Consider the following 14,843-nt stretch of genomic DNA (forward strand, 5'->3'; position numbering starts at 1 on the left):
GTAAAACTCACTGATAAGCCATTACCGGTGTACAACCATGTCCAAATTATGATACAACTAAGACTTGACTACAATTCACGTTAATAGATAGATTATCAAGAGAAGAACAATAACATACTTGATGACCTTGCCTTCAGTACAGATGGCCCAGCATAATTCTCATATTAATATATGCGTGACCTCAAGTACCATAATGTTATATTCATTTTGAAAAAAGTTGTTGAAAAAAACAAACTGATAGACAGGATAAAAGACTGACCGCTGCCATCAGGAGGCTGTGACCTTACTAGAGGCACTTACTTCAATGACAAGTAGCTTGTAAGTACAGGTCAGCCGTTTTTAGGTTTAGTGCTTCTTTTGTCGTTAATTTGACTTTGCTGATAGTAATTCGAATTCGGTAAATTAACAGAAGGACATCAAAAAACCCTGAAGTCAGGTACTTAAATTCCATTTAACAATAAATTAACATTGTCATGATTCATATTTTTCATGTTTGTCTCTTACAGATACCTGCTATGTGCTTTCATTTGCAATCATCATGTTGAATACAAGCCTTCACAATCCCAGCGTCAGAGATAAACCTACTGTAGAGAGGTTTATCGATATGAATAGAGGAATCAATGATGGTGGTGATTTGCCAAGAGAACTGTTAGAGGTAAACCATGCATTTCTCAATTTTCCCACTTTCCAGTATATAGGAAAAATCAATAAATGTATGTAAATTTCTCACTCTAAGGTACGGCCATGGCTCTAGACTCACCATTTCGAGGACGATGAGTTTTAAACTGCTGTATATAAAGGGTGTAACAGGATAACTATGGGAAGGCAGTTTGTTTGACACTCAGTATGACCAATTTACTGGACTAACTATCAGAGAATGATGGACTTGATTAGCCCAGTGTGGTGTTTTTGCCCCCAGGGCAAGGCACTTTGGAGTTCAGTGCTTTTCCCATACCCTTGAGTAATGCATACCTCATCCTGTGAATAGGTTTCTTGATGACGGACAGAATAAATAAGTAAAATAAGACTGGTGACAGTTGATTGTGCATCTCTTCGTGTTCTACATATCACTGAAGCAGTACACTATCAAAAATTTCCCCATTACTTTTGAATGCAAAGGCTATGCTTGTACACTATATTTTCCAAAGTGAAAACTGAAATAGCAGAAATATATTTTGACATGGATTGTGCCTCTGAACAAATCTCTACTGGCAAGTAGCACCAACACAGAGAGTGTGAAAAATGAAAATATTTTTTTTGTCACTTTCATAAAGGTGTAGTCTTCCTGGAAGATGATGAAATTTCTTTCAGAGGTGTCAATGAGCCAGGAGCTAATGACCTAGTAATCTAGATCTTTGATATTTTATAATCTCTCTTTCATAGAGTCTGTATGAAAGCATCAAAAAAGAACCATTTAAGATTCCAGACGATGACGGCAACGATCTGACCCACACCTTCTTCAACCCTGACAAAGAGGGATGGCTCCTAAAACAAGGTGAGCTGTTTTCTGATAATGGAGAGTCGGTATGCTCTCCCACATTCTTCACCTTCATACTCAATTGTTTTTTCACTCGTTAATAATCAAGCATGCCAGTCTAATGTTGTATTCAGTTAGTTTTCATAACATTCATCATTAACTACTGTCACTGTTTTTATCAAGATATTTTCATCCTCACAGTCCATGTGTTGCTTACGGAAACTCAGACTTGCACCAAACACACAAAGCAAAAACTCATCCGTAACATTCAGTTCACAAAAACATGATGACGAAGTTTGCGTTCAAGTGTACAGATCACCACGTTGTTCAGTTGCACTGTTTTGGTTAGCTGCATCTTGCCATTGTAATTCACATCAGCATATGAGTTTATGAGCCCTCATATGTTGATACAGACAGAAAAAAACGTACTGTCTGACTTTGAGAATACAAATATATGATTCCAAACAAATTAAGGAGAGGTCTGGCACCATAGATTGTGAAACTTCCATTTCATTTGAACTTTTTTGTGCAAGAAATTGCAAAAAAATGTGATTTGATATTTTACTCACGAGACCTGTACTCAGCTGATTTGCTTTCGTCTTCTTTCCAAATAATAAAGTATTATGACGTTTGTGTCAACTTCAAAAGTTTTTAGATCATGTGTTTGCAAGAGCAGAAAGCTTTGTTGAAATTCAAAAGTCTACATTAGGAGCTTTCCATGTTCCATTGAAGTGCATTGATTTATATGACACTTGGCTGATCTTGTGTTATGGCTCATTTATCACTGTATGTGTTCCATTCATGTTGGCTGACTGAGATGATGCATGCTGTCATGTACAAGTTGTGAAAATGCAGAAGGCTAGTGTCATGTGAAGTGATGTATTGCCATCACGTGTGTGCCAGTTTGTCTCTCACTGTCTCTAACTTCATCCCTCACTACAATGTTCCATACCCATGATGCATGCATTAGCTTGTCCATTTCGCCATCCGTTTTGTCCATTTCGCCATCCATTTTGTCCACTTAACATATATCAAGCCAACATCAGATGAAGAACTGTAATGTAATTTCACAGCATTGAAAACTGTATCTCCAATAAAGCCATGAAATTTATACATGTATTTTGATGCCATGGTTTCTTATTCCATGGTGATATGTAATAAATTATTCAGATGTAGTCAAAACTTAGAGCCACAAAAATATGCCACAGGCAGTCCTTTTGTGCTGTTGCAAATCTTTCTCTTGCCACTGATGATTGTGAATCTGCTTTTTCCACTAGGTTGCATTTAGATATTGCTAAAAGTCTCTTCCTTGTGTAGTGATATTTAGCAGATCATACATCATGGATAGTTATTAGATTGAGTATTGAGATATATACATGCAGGCTTTGATTTCTGTATTGAAAAACTCATCAATTAAATTTACCATCTCAAAGATACAGGGTTTACAATGTGTGAAATTATGTTACTCTTCATGATCGACAACAAGTCATTCTCCATTCAACTGTACATCCATAACTCATGTACATGCTATAAACATTATTCCACCTGTCTTAATTTCACAAATTTAATTCAATTTGTTTACATTTGTATTCATATTCACAAATTCACCAAATCAACACATACACCACATGAAACTCATTCTATTTAACAAAATTGTTCCCAAAATTGACAGGTTTTGATGATTTCAAATTGTCAGACAATCAGTGATATTATGTTTGTTTCAATATTATGTTATAGATTAGAAAGAGATTGTTTAAAAACCAATCAGAGTGAGCCATACATATACTACTCACTAACAGTCAATTACCCATCATTCTTTGCTTCTCTCTCTCTTATTCCTAAACAACTCAATGGCTCTCTGGCAATTTTAAATGCTTATAATGACTCCAGGAGGTTAGTTGCCAACACACATATTTCCTTAGGATTATATTTTTTTGTTTTTTTTGCCCTGATCCCTGAAAACGTTCTGCATGTGAAAAACTTTTGAATATTATGTTTGCATGCACTGGTAGCAGAGAAATGTAGACACAACCGTGTACAAAGCTTTCTGTATATGAGTAGTTTGGTGGTAGGATGAGTTGCCTAAATACTGTTGTGGTCTCTCAAGGAAATATACACATGTGAAGTGAGTGTTCCTGCCTGTGCAGACTTTCCAAGCTTTGAAAATGTAAATTTCAGAATATGTGAATTGACATCTTCGAAATGTGTAAATTTATGTTTCTAGAATTCGCATTTCGCAACATCTCCAAAGTCCGGATATTTAGTCATTCACGTTTCAGTTTGTAGTTTTGAACCAAGTTTTCAGTGCACATTTAGCAGAAACATGTAATGATGTTTAACATGATATTGTATTTGCTTCACAACGTGCCTTTCCCAATCACATTTATTCTTCTTACTCTTCCCAATCACACTTGTTCTGCCAGGTTTAGGACTAATCCTTGCCTGTAATTTAAGTTTCAGCAAGTGATCAGAGATCAGTTGAAGCAGATGATTTTTTTTATTGAAATTATGCGGGACTATGTCACACCGACCATGCCATTGCTGAACTCAGAAATTAATGATGTTGTGACTCTCGACCTGTGCATATTTGTGCTAATTTGCGTGTGTGAGGCGGTAATTAAAAGATGACAATGCTGAACATTCACAGTGCTTACCTTGAGAGATTGCAACACTTACATTAAATATGACACTTTACAATGTGTGGCATGACATCACTGATACATTAAATTCCCTTATCACTGAACAGACGCAGTATTGACAACTGTCAATCAACCATTTGGAACGCTCTCAATTAACTGTCAAACTTGTCTATCAGACAAGGAAGCTAAATAAACAAATCATAGATGATGATCAAACATAAATTTGGCAATGTGGATCTGATGGATGCCATGTACATTTGTAAAGTCAAGTTCAAGTAATTGAAAGCACAGGGTATTGTGTTGGTGAAAATATTCTTGACAAACTTCTTGTACACACTGAGTAAAAGGGTGTATATCTCACGGTGATTCTTTTATAATTGTATTTCAATTTTTTTCAGATAATCTTACTGCATGTGTTTTTTAAGTCTTTCAATTTTGGTTCAAAGCTTATGTTACTAAATAGTGTTGAGAATTAGTAGTTACAGGAGAGCGTGACAGGGAAGTGAAAATTTTGATGTTTTCCAAAAAAATGTAGAATAGCCTCTTGAAAACAGAAATGCGAAGGACTTTACTTACAATGTGACTTGTACTTTTTAAAGTCGTTTAATGTGATTGAAGGAAAAAAACATCTGAAAAGAACTAATAGAAAATGCTCATCCTTGTGAACAACTGGTTTTCAACATCTCTAACATTTGTATGGAGTTTCTTTACTGTGATTAGAATGTTCATAAAGAAAACAGCTCGGCTAATGGCATTTATAATACTGTTTTGCTGAATTGCAGTAACATTTGAAATTGAAGTAACCTGTGTTAAATCCCAAATTTTATCATGCGTATGTATGCGTTGCCAGTTTTGACAGCTGCCATCTGCAGTGCCTCTAATATGATGTGCAAAAAATGAGTGGCATGAGCTCATGTGCAACAGATTTTACATGCAATTATCCACAACAATTTACAAAGAGAACCAAACGGGAATTTATGTTTTTGACCCTGAACTGGCAAGCTGTCTAACCTTCTAATCTGTTTATTCTCAATGAACTAAACAGATTTTCTAACCCCCAAAGCGCTTGTTCCTACTCACTTCAACACATTGAAGTAACACCAATCATGTATTGGTTTTAAATCACACAGAGCTTGTTGTCGACTGTGATTCAAAACCAAAAGCATGAAGAAGGTGGTTGTTCATTAGCTGATCAAAAATATTTTATGACGTATCGTCCATGGAAATCATGTTCACAAAATATTGTCTTTAACTCTTCGTGAGCCATAATATATATTTAGGATCTCTAGTTGCAGTCAGTGGCTAAATCTCCCATCACTTAGCAAGAGATTGCTAAAACTTACATTTCCTGCAGGAGTAGCCGTTCATAATTCTACCATTGCTGGTTGTAGAGTCGTCCTTCATGTGACAAACCTTCACATTTGATTTTAAAACCTTTCCTGACTGAAATCCTGTCAAATGAATTATGATTAGAGAGAAGGTATTTCAAAAGAATTTGTCATGGCTTTGAAAATTGAATACTCTGTGATCATTTATAAACGTGGATAAGAAAACTCTTTCAGTGCATGTGTAAGACGAGACTTAATTAAGAAAGCTGGTTAATTTATTTTGGCAATGTTACTTGGTAAAATGAAAACAATAATTCAACCACTGATTTCACTGTCATGATCTCATTAGTATGGTGTAGAGGAACATCAACACTTTGTCAGTACAGCATAATAGGTGAACAATGTTAAGGTATGAAATCAGCAACAAAAAAGTCAGACTATGTATAAAATTTTGCCACTTTCAAAATTAAATTTGAGCATATAGTTTTCCTGCTAATTTATCAAAAGTGATCTTGATAGGAGTATTTTACTGATTTTTTCTATAATTATTTTCTCCAAAATTCTCATCATTTGGTTAACGGTTTTAATATAGATATATTTTAATAGCTAAACTTCAACTTACAGCATGCTTGTTCATTACTGCAGACATTACAAATCTTCATTGTTCTATTTTCTCATACTTTGGTTACTGCTAAACTGACATTTAAAAGTATGGCTTTCCTCAATGTACCAAAATGTTTTAGTAATCAAAATGTACTAACTACAAAGCAGCATAAGTTTGTAATAAGCTGATGGGTAGACTGAAACATTCTCCCACTCATATAACTTCTAACATTTACGGTGACAAAAAAATTTCGTTTCTGTGTGTTTCTGTAGGTGGTAGAGTGAAAAACTGGAAGAGAAGGTGGTTTATCCTGACCGACAACTGTCTCTATTATTTTGAATACACAACGGTAAGTAACCTGTAAACTGAAGATCATACTCAACTACTGTGCAGCCTGCAGACTGAAAATCATGATCAGGGTCTGTGCAGTTCACTCACCTGAATACCTTTGCCCCCTGTCTACATGAACTCGCCAATTCAGGCATTGAATGCTCAGCATTTACCCAGCTCTGTCCTGGCAAAATATTTTCCATTTGCCATTTATGCTGTACTCCGCTGTCCTTGGAATGAAGAAAAGCAACCTGTAATTATAGCTGGCAGATATTTTCGTAAGTGCTCCCTGACAAGTCAAATACCTACCATGGTCCTAACAAACTGAAACTATGCGTGAACTCTTAGCTATACAACTTCATACCTGTACTTCAGGTTGTGGTTGCCATACAAGAGACACAAACAACAGTACAATATTCAGTTACAGTGCGTTTCACCAAGGTACCGCAACTCTGCGTATGAGACGGACACAATCCACGTACAAAACGAACGATAAGCTTGGGTATCACGGCACATTTCAGAGCCACCGACTCATTGATTAATTACAGTAAACCAGCATGGGGCAGCCGCTCTGTCTAGACTGAGAGATACACTTGATCTACATTGTATTGCTTTTTAGTTAGTTTCTGTTGAGAATACCTTCACCTCTTGAACTCTTAGCTGAAATTGTAAAAGAAACAGTTACATTGTAGATCAAGTCTAGTCAACTGTTTATCTCTCAGTCCAGACAGCGGCTGACCAATGCAGGTTTACTTTAATTAATCAACGAGTCGGTGACTTTGAAATGTGTCCGTGATACCCAAGCTAATCGTGTGTTTTGTACGTGGATTGTAAACGTCTCAAACGCTGAGTTGCGGTACTTAGGTGAAATGCACTGTAAATTGTTTGTGTCCAAATGGCTCTTCTTGTGAAGGTGTACGGGAAAATCTAACTCTGTCCATGAGATTTGAGCATTAGTTGAAGGAAGTATTTCATGCTTTCACGGAAAATAATCAATGAGACGTGAAACACCAAAAAATCATGCAGTAGTACAGTATACCATAAATACGTACTTTTGTTAATGCATTCAGGTAATGAAATGGCCAAATCTCATGTGTACCCATTTCTTTAGTGGTCCTTTACCCAGATTTGATATCTAGACTTCAATTGACTGTAATGCACATATGAATTAACAGACCTCTAGTGTGAAATTTGTAATGCAGCATTTTGTTCAGTATGCATAATGTTGCCATTCGCAACATTGAAGCTTTTTCATTACTCTTACAGGACAAGGAGCCACGTGGTATTATTCCGTTAGAAAATTTGTCAGTGAAATGCATTGAGAGTAAAGAAAGCAAAAAATCTGTAAGTCATCCCTCCAGTTCTCATTTTCTCCACAGATAGCTCAAAGGTTCAACCGGTTCATATTTGTTGTAGATGCTAGTAAGATGTGTTTAATCACAATTCAAACATCGACCCAAAATATTCGAAGAATTTATGAATGAATATCAGTGTAATTTACATTTATTAAAAAAGTAATAGGTTATAGATTAAATTATATCTTATAAGGTTATTTACAGTAAAAACCTATGTAAAAGATCCATTAGTAGTCACTTTTTTCAAGCAATGTAGGATTGTACACTTTGCAGTGTGCAATTTCAACTCACAAAATTTTTAAAAACTGGGAGTCAAAAATTCTTGAAATTTATTTATTTCAGCTCTGTACCAGTATGTGTTATATGTAAGACATTTCTTTGCATCAAAGAGAACTTCCTTGAGTCAATGGCACAGCCATGATACCAAGTAATGTATGTCAAGTTCAAATTTCACATTGAAAGACTTTAATCTGAAGTTTATCAAAAAAATGGTTTGTCTGTGTGGTTATTGTTTTCAGTACTCCTTTGAGCTGTTCTCAGCTGATGATAAGGAAGTAATCAAAGCTTGCAAGACTGACAAAGATGGCAAAGTTGTTGAAGGTGAGACAGAACTTTCAAATTTTAATAACAGATGTGGTAGCATTACCACCAAATATCTGACAATCCGTATTGCATAGTGTGATTTCTACATTCTAGATTTTGTAATCTTCTCACATATTATGATGAAAATCTCAAAACTGTATTTCCTCAGCTATTCCTTTCTAATTGGGATCTGTTAAATTTTGGTACTTCTTACTCACAAGGTTAAGTAAACTACTTGAGTGTTGTTTCCAATCACCATTCGCACAAACTAAGAAGAACTGGAGTCCATAAATCCCTTCACATTCTATAATATGGGACACTGAAGATCAGTGGTCAGGCTCTCTTGTTGTTTTTATTTTGTCCATACAGTTCTATGTAGACATTTCTTTCTGTGCTCCTGACCAATACTTATGTCAAAAAAACATTGACAATTACTCTGAATAGACTGAGTTTTACGGAAGTGTCATACTGGATTCCCTTTATCTGTCTATTCCTCTAGACGACACTGTTTACACCTATCTTGATTACCTGTCATGTCGAAATGCCAAGTGGCAATATTTGCCCAGACAAGTGTTTTCACTGAAATCTGTTACTCCCAGGAATTGTACATCTGTTTTCACTCGCTTATGCATATCTTTGGTAGCCTACCTGTGTCTTTTCTTTAAGAAGAGTATCCTGTGTACACGGATCTTTGCTACCTGTCTTGATGAAATTCCCAGTGGCAATATTTGCCCAGACAGTGTTTTCACTGAAATCTGTCACTCAGGAATTTTACATCCATTCTCTCTCTCTTGCTTATTCATATCTTTAGTAGCCTATCTCTGTCCTTTCCTTCAGACAAGTACCCTGTGTACACAGATCTTGGCTAACCTGCCCTGTCAAAATGCCCAGTGGCAATATTTGCCCAGACAGTGTTTTCACTGAAATCTGTTACTCAGGAATTTCACGTCCGCTTTCTCTCCTATGCATATCTTTAGTAGCCTGTTGACTGCAAGGTTGTATTCATGTTACATAAACTGTTCGCCTCAAGTAGAGTAATTGAGTTAGGAGGTCTGTGTTTTCAACTATTTTACCCTCCTGACTGTGAGTATCAAAAACAAACTTTCCAATATTTACCAACATTTTCAAAAGAAATACCAGTGACACTCTGTGCCAACTTAGTAGTAGTAGAGTGAAATACAGAACCTTATTTCTTTCTGTGCAAAATGCTACAACAACCCAGCAATAAACAAGTACATGTATGATGAACTGAACACCTTTATAACCCTTTCACTGCCGTGGGTTGGCCTGAACACATTGTTATCAATGGTGAGTGTGGACCTGTTTACAGGGAATCGGGGGTGGACAGCTTGGGTTTTGTAATATCTACCCTGCCTGAGAATGAGAGTTGTTTGTTCATTTTTGCAGGGAGACACCAAGTGTACAGAATGTCAGCAGCAACAGAGGAAGAGAGAGAAGAATGGATCAAATGCATCAGGTGAGGATCCCAGATCTGTCCATTCAAAGAGAATGGCAAATTTGTCTCTTCCTGTAGGATTACCAGATCTATCCATTCAATGACAATGGCAAATTTGTCTCGTCCTTTAGGATTACCACCTGAATATAAAAAAAATAAACTGTTGTCATTGTTATTAAACGTCCACACAACTGCAGCTAAAGAACTTCAATAAATTAGTCAAACAAAATTTTGTGGCTGCAAATATGCAAAGACGCTTTATGGAATATTTTTTGTGACCATGGGGGGGGGGGGGGGGGGGGGGGGGGGGGGGGGGGGGGGGGGGGGGATGAATGGGCGTGTGACTCAATTTCTGTTTGTCATGTTATGCATTATCAATAAATTAGCCTTGTTCCTGCTCTTGTGTATGAAGGATTTTGACAACATTGATAGGTGAGAGTCTACGAAATCCGTAATCAAGAGAAATGACTCTACAGTTCAACTCCTAAGTGATCAAATATTCATCAGCATTGTTGCATCATTTGAATCAGGTTATTATAAACTTTCAATGCAAATCAGAAATTACACATAGCTGGGTGTTTACAGGATCTATCTAAGCAGAATGGTGTAATTGTTACTTCAACACTTAGGCCAAAAAAAAAAAAAAAGAAATGTTTCTGGTCAGCGCGCGCGTCACTTGAACAACAGCGCGTCACCCTTTTTTTTCCCGGTTTGTGGCCGGCGGCTGTGGCAAACTACATACTGATTACTATAACACCAAACCAAAATGGCTGAAGAGAAAGAGAAAATTCTTTGGGGCACATGATCAGTGACTGCATGAACAATTTAAATGTTAATATATTGATAAAACTGTAAAACTCAGTGTTCTCCCCAGACCATAGCGGTCCCGCCGCGCTAAACTTTCGCCTCTCCCCGTACGCTTTGATTCTCCCCGTTACGCTTTCAAATAGTCCCGCCATCCTTTAGTTCACGCGCTCTGCGTAGCTACCAGCTGATGCATGCATTGTCTACACATTAGCGCTCGCTGCAACTTTCAACCTGGTGGAAGGTGTGAAGTATGGTATGCATCAGATAAGTTGTCCGTAAGTGTTGAGGGGGAACCTTAAAACAATAGAAGAATCGGCTGGGTTGTTCACAAATTTTCATTCCAGAACGACTATTACGACCAACAAAGACCTTTAATACTCAGTATACATCGCGGACAAGTGTTCACAGAGGTAGGCGGTGTAGCACTAGCAGGTCCTTTGATCACATTCCCATGCTTTGATCAACGAAATGGATCGCAAAAGAAACAAGAGTTAACTGGTGAGGTTGATTATATTGTAATGTACAACGATGAGTTTTGTCCTAGTACGATCACGATCGCGATCGAGTTCACATTGCATAAATTTCAATATGGCGGCGGCCATGTTGGTCGACGGGTTTATAACGTGTTGACATTGATACTGGCGTCGCGTGTGGTGCCACTCTGACACGTCCTCTGAAATATTTTACACCTGATTTTCGAGGGATTCTAGTCGTACTTAGTTCATGTCTTGTGATCATCTTGGTGGTATTTTTAAAATACGAACCTGTATGTATACTGAATACTGTATGTATACTGTATGTATGAATCGAACGACGATGTCCAGTGGCAGTAGAAGTTAGGGGGGGGGCCGCTGGTTGAAATCTATCCCCGTGATGAAAAATTATTCGCGGTGTTTGTCGTTCAAAAATGGTATAAAACTCAATTATATTTGAATTGTGTAAAGCTTAAACTTGTGAATTTTCCTCTTTGTTGGCAAGTTTTGACAATTTATGAGCAATATATGTATTAATGAAACTCCAATCAGACGAACCATTTCTTGCTCTCAAAGTTTCAATCTGAATCTTCTGTTTTAATTGCAATTGTAATTACAATACTGTGATGATTTATTTAAGTGTAATAAAGAGTTTCCATGATGTTCAAACTGCACACTTGTGTGTTACCATTGCATTTTGTTGTGAGTGTACATGTATGTGTGGATGCATGTGCAAGCTTACATCCATATGCAAATATAAAATAATGATATGCAAATGATTATGCAAATTACCCGCTACGCTTTGGCGCTTTAGCTGACCCTCCTCCCTCCCTTGAGGAGGAGAAAAAAGGAAATAAAAAAAAAAAAAAAAAAATCCGCGTCGCCGCACCATTTTTGAAAGAAAGGCCTGACCAGAAACATTTCTTTTTTTTTTTTTTTTGCCTTACAATCCTTTACCAATTTCTGTCCAGCACTGCAAACTTACGCAAATCTTTGACAGAGAGAATAGTTACATTATTTCAACTGATATCTCATTTTCCATTTTTTTGTATGAAGCCTAGACTGTCTTTTACAAAATACAGTATTTTAAGTTGTCAGCAAGCTTGAAAGTTTTAAGATGCAATACTTTATTTCTATCTTGCAGAGCAAGCATCAGCAAGGATCCATTCTATGATATGCTGGTTGCCAGGAAGAAAAAAGCCACTCACAAGGTGTAATGCAGACCGTGAACTCTATAAACCTTCAACAAGATTCACAAATATTCCTGCTAAGTGAATGGGCCTCATACCCTTTCTTCACTGTTTTCCTGTTCATTGGTCCAACCTCACTGTAGAAAACAATGGAGCTGGACCAAACCATGGTAATGAGAGGGTAATACCAATGAGACTTCATCCCTAGCAGTGGTGATTACAGTAGAATTAAAAAAAAAACAAGTATAGTTTTGTATCGTCTCTTGTGCAATGTGCCATTTTGTACAGTAAGATGGGAGATAATATAGATTATGTGACAACAAAATTTTGACTGTTTTTATAATTGATGATTGATAGAAGATGAAGTTAAGATGTACTCTCTGGGAGAGTTGTATAGAAATAAGAATTTCTGATCAAATGTCGAATTAAGTCTTTAAATTCAAGAACTGAAGACAATGCATGTAATCACAAGAAGGCAACATTATAGTGCCACAATTTTACTTATATACATGTAATGTTGAGCTAATAGTAATTCCATTTATATGATTTTGATCTTTGACGTAGCCCTTGTACAATGCAATATATGTCATGTATTGTTGTGAAGGCGATGGAAAGCCATCTTACTTTTGGGCTGGCTCCCACAGTTATAATGATTGACAAACTAATAGATTTATAAACATATGACCGTGGTTCTGATCTTGTCGTGTTGAAACTCACTGGAAGTGTGACGTAATAGTGTGGTACATGTTCAATAAATTTTACACCCTTGACCAGTGATTTTGGTGCCTGTCATTGCGTTTAGTTTCTGTCTATCCCCCAGGACAAATTTTCAATTTAATGTTTTAAAAAGACACACGAGTTTGATGTCAAATTACATCAAACCTTTGACTTTTTTTTTCAAATTTATGTCGGCATAAGTGACTGTTAACCCCAAGTGTGAATTGAAACACCTTGCAAGAAAGACCAATTCTTATCATGTCACAAATTAAATGAATCCATGGTGTCATGACTGGCCAGGAAATTTCCTTGGAGCTACCATCACAGGGATTTGACACGTTTCTAGACGTGAAGGTTTTATTTGTGAACATTCACTTCTGAAAATGTGCAAAACCTACCCAAATTAAGGATTTGTTTACTTAAACTAATGTAATTAGCATGACCATTTCTGTTATTGTGATCACTGTCCCTCCGTGTGTGGAGGGACTGTGTAATGTGCTGTTCATTATTTCTTGCACATACCTGCAGAAAACTGGGCTCAATCCTCATATGAAATCTATCAAGATTTATGTGCCCCTTACCACTTTGTACAAAGCTTTACAGTGATCAATGTTCAATGGAAATCTCAGATGTGTCACCCGTATAATAAACAATGGTTTTTTCCTACCACAGATTGAGTGTGGCCTTGTTTTGTTGAACATGATTTGTCAACAGACTGTACACAATCTAACATGGAGGAAAACACCTTGATGATCAACTTAGTGTGCAAGCAATGTACCTCCGGTCATGCTGTAATTTCAGCGTTGATGTAGCATTCTCATGTCTTATGCAAGGTGGTCTAATTGCAGGTACCAATTGTCTTGAGCAAACAGGTACAATATTATTGCCCCAATGTGAAATCACGATTGTGTGTGCCCCCTACCACCACCGCCACACAAATGTCATCAAATTTATTTGATGCACGTTGGGCAATGCATATACCATAGCGCCATAAAGCATAAACTTTGCACACACACCAGGACTGGTGTTTATGTGTGGGTTTAAAGATCCGTTGCTCGAGGGCGCTGTCTAGCCCCCTTCCCAGCGTAGAGAGCGCCCTCAAGCGACGGATCTTTCGGTTTATGTGGGGGTCGTTTACGCAGGTTCACACACAAAAGCTTCCACTCTACACATTCGCCTGGCTTAAATAGCCGAAGTACCTCACACAGTCACTAGTATATTGATTTGCTCTGAATTTGGACATACTGCATAATTTATGATGGTGTACCCGACATACTCAAATTACTTTGCCACAATTCATGACAATTTGTAGAATCGATTTTATGTTGTTATCAGGAACCGCATTTAGATCTACCGTCTCAATCAATATGCTGGTCTTTCACCTTATAACAAAGGCGTAATGAAAGCTACCTGACAAAGATGTTTACTTCAAGCTCTGTCAGTATAAGTACTCGCCAGTCCCTCCATGAATAGCAAGGCTATGGTGATATCTTTAGGTAAGACAATCCCGTAGGGGGTAGTGCCATAGAAAAGGTTTACAGGTATGTGCCGCCTGAATGGGCCACTGTTTACCGAAAAAATCCCTAAACATGGGTCGATTTTTCATCTGAAAATTCTCTAAACATTGGTCGATAAGAACGCAAATGTAAAGTTACCATGCTTAATAAGGAAAGCCTCCACATCTAACTGAATAAAGGTGAATATTCCCAAAATTTATTAAAGAAATCCCTAACAATGGGTCATATTTTTAGAATACACATAGGTAGATGTTTTCAACTAGGGCGGCACACCCCCATATGAAAATATCAACAGACCCCCGGGGGGAAGACAACCAAAGTCAGACAGTTTTTGCACGCATATCTATGCAAGGAATCCATGCTCATAA

The 14,843-nt window shown here is 37.2% G+C and overlaps 1 protein-coding gene across 2 annotated transcripts in view; it reads left to right on the forward strand.

Annotated features, from left to right (window-relative positions):
• Positions 1-13,629, forward strand: part of LOC139151199 (cytohesin-1-like) — a 38,808-nt gene extending 25,179 nt beyond the window's left edge. For both annotated transcript variants that reach the window (XM_070723808.1, XM_070723807.1), the window contains exons 8-14: positions 507-655; positions 1,384-1,495; positions 6,321-6,397; positions 7,645-7,722; positions 8,252-8,333; positions 9,723-9,792; positions 12,196-13,629. In XM_070723808.1, coding sequence (XP_070579909.1) covers positions 507-655; positions 1,384-1,495; positions 6,321-6,397; positions 7,645-7,722; positions 8,252-8,333; positions 9,723-9,792; positions 12,196-12,268 — 641 coding nt within the window. In that variant the 3' untranslated portion in view covers positions 12,269-13,629. The remainder of the gene's footprint in view (positions 1-506; positions 656-1,383; positions 1,496-6,320; positions 6,398-7,644; positions 7,723-8,251; positions 8,334-9,722; positions 9,793-12,195) is intronic.
• Positions 13,630-14,843: the final 1,214 nt, after the last annotated feature.

Source organism: Ptychodera flava, chromosome 15 (assembly GCF_041260155.1).
Source record: "Ptychodera flava strain L36383 chromosome 15, AS_Pfla_20210202, whole genome shotgun sequence".
NCBI classification, from domain to species: Eukaryota; Metazoa; Hemichordata; class Enteropneusta; family Ptychoderidae; genus Ptychodera; species Ptychodera flava.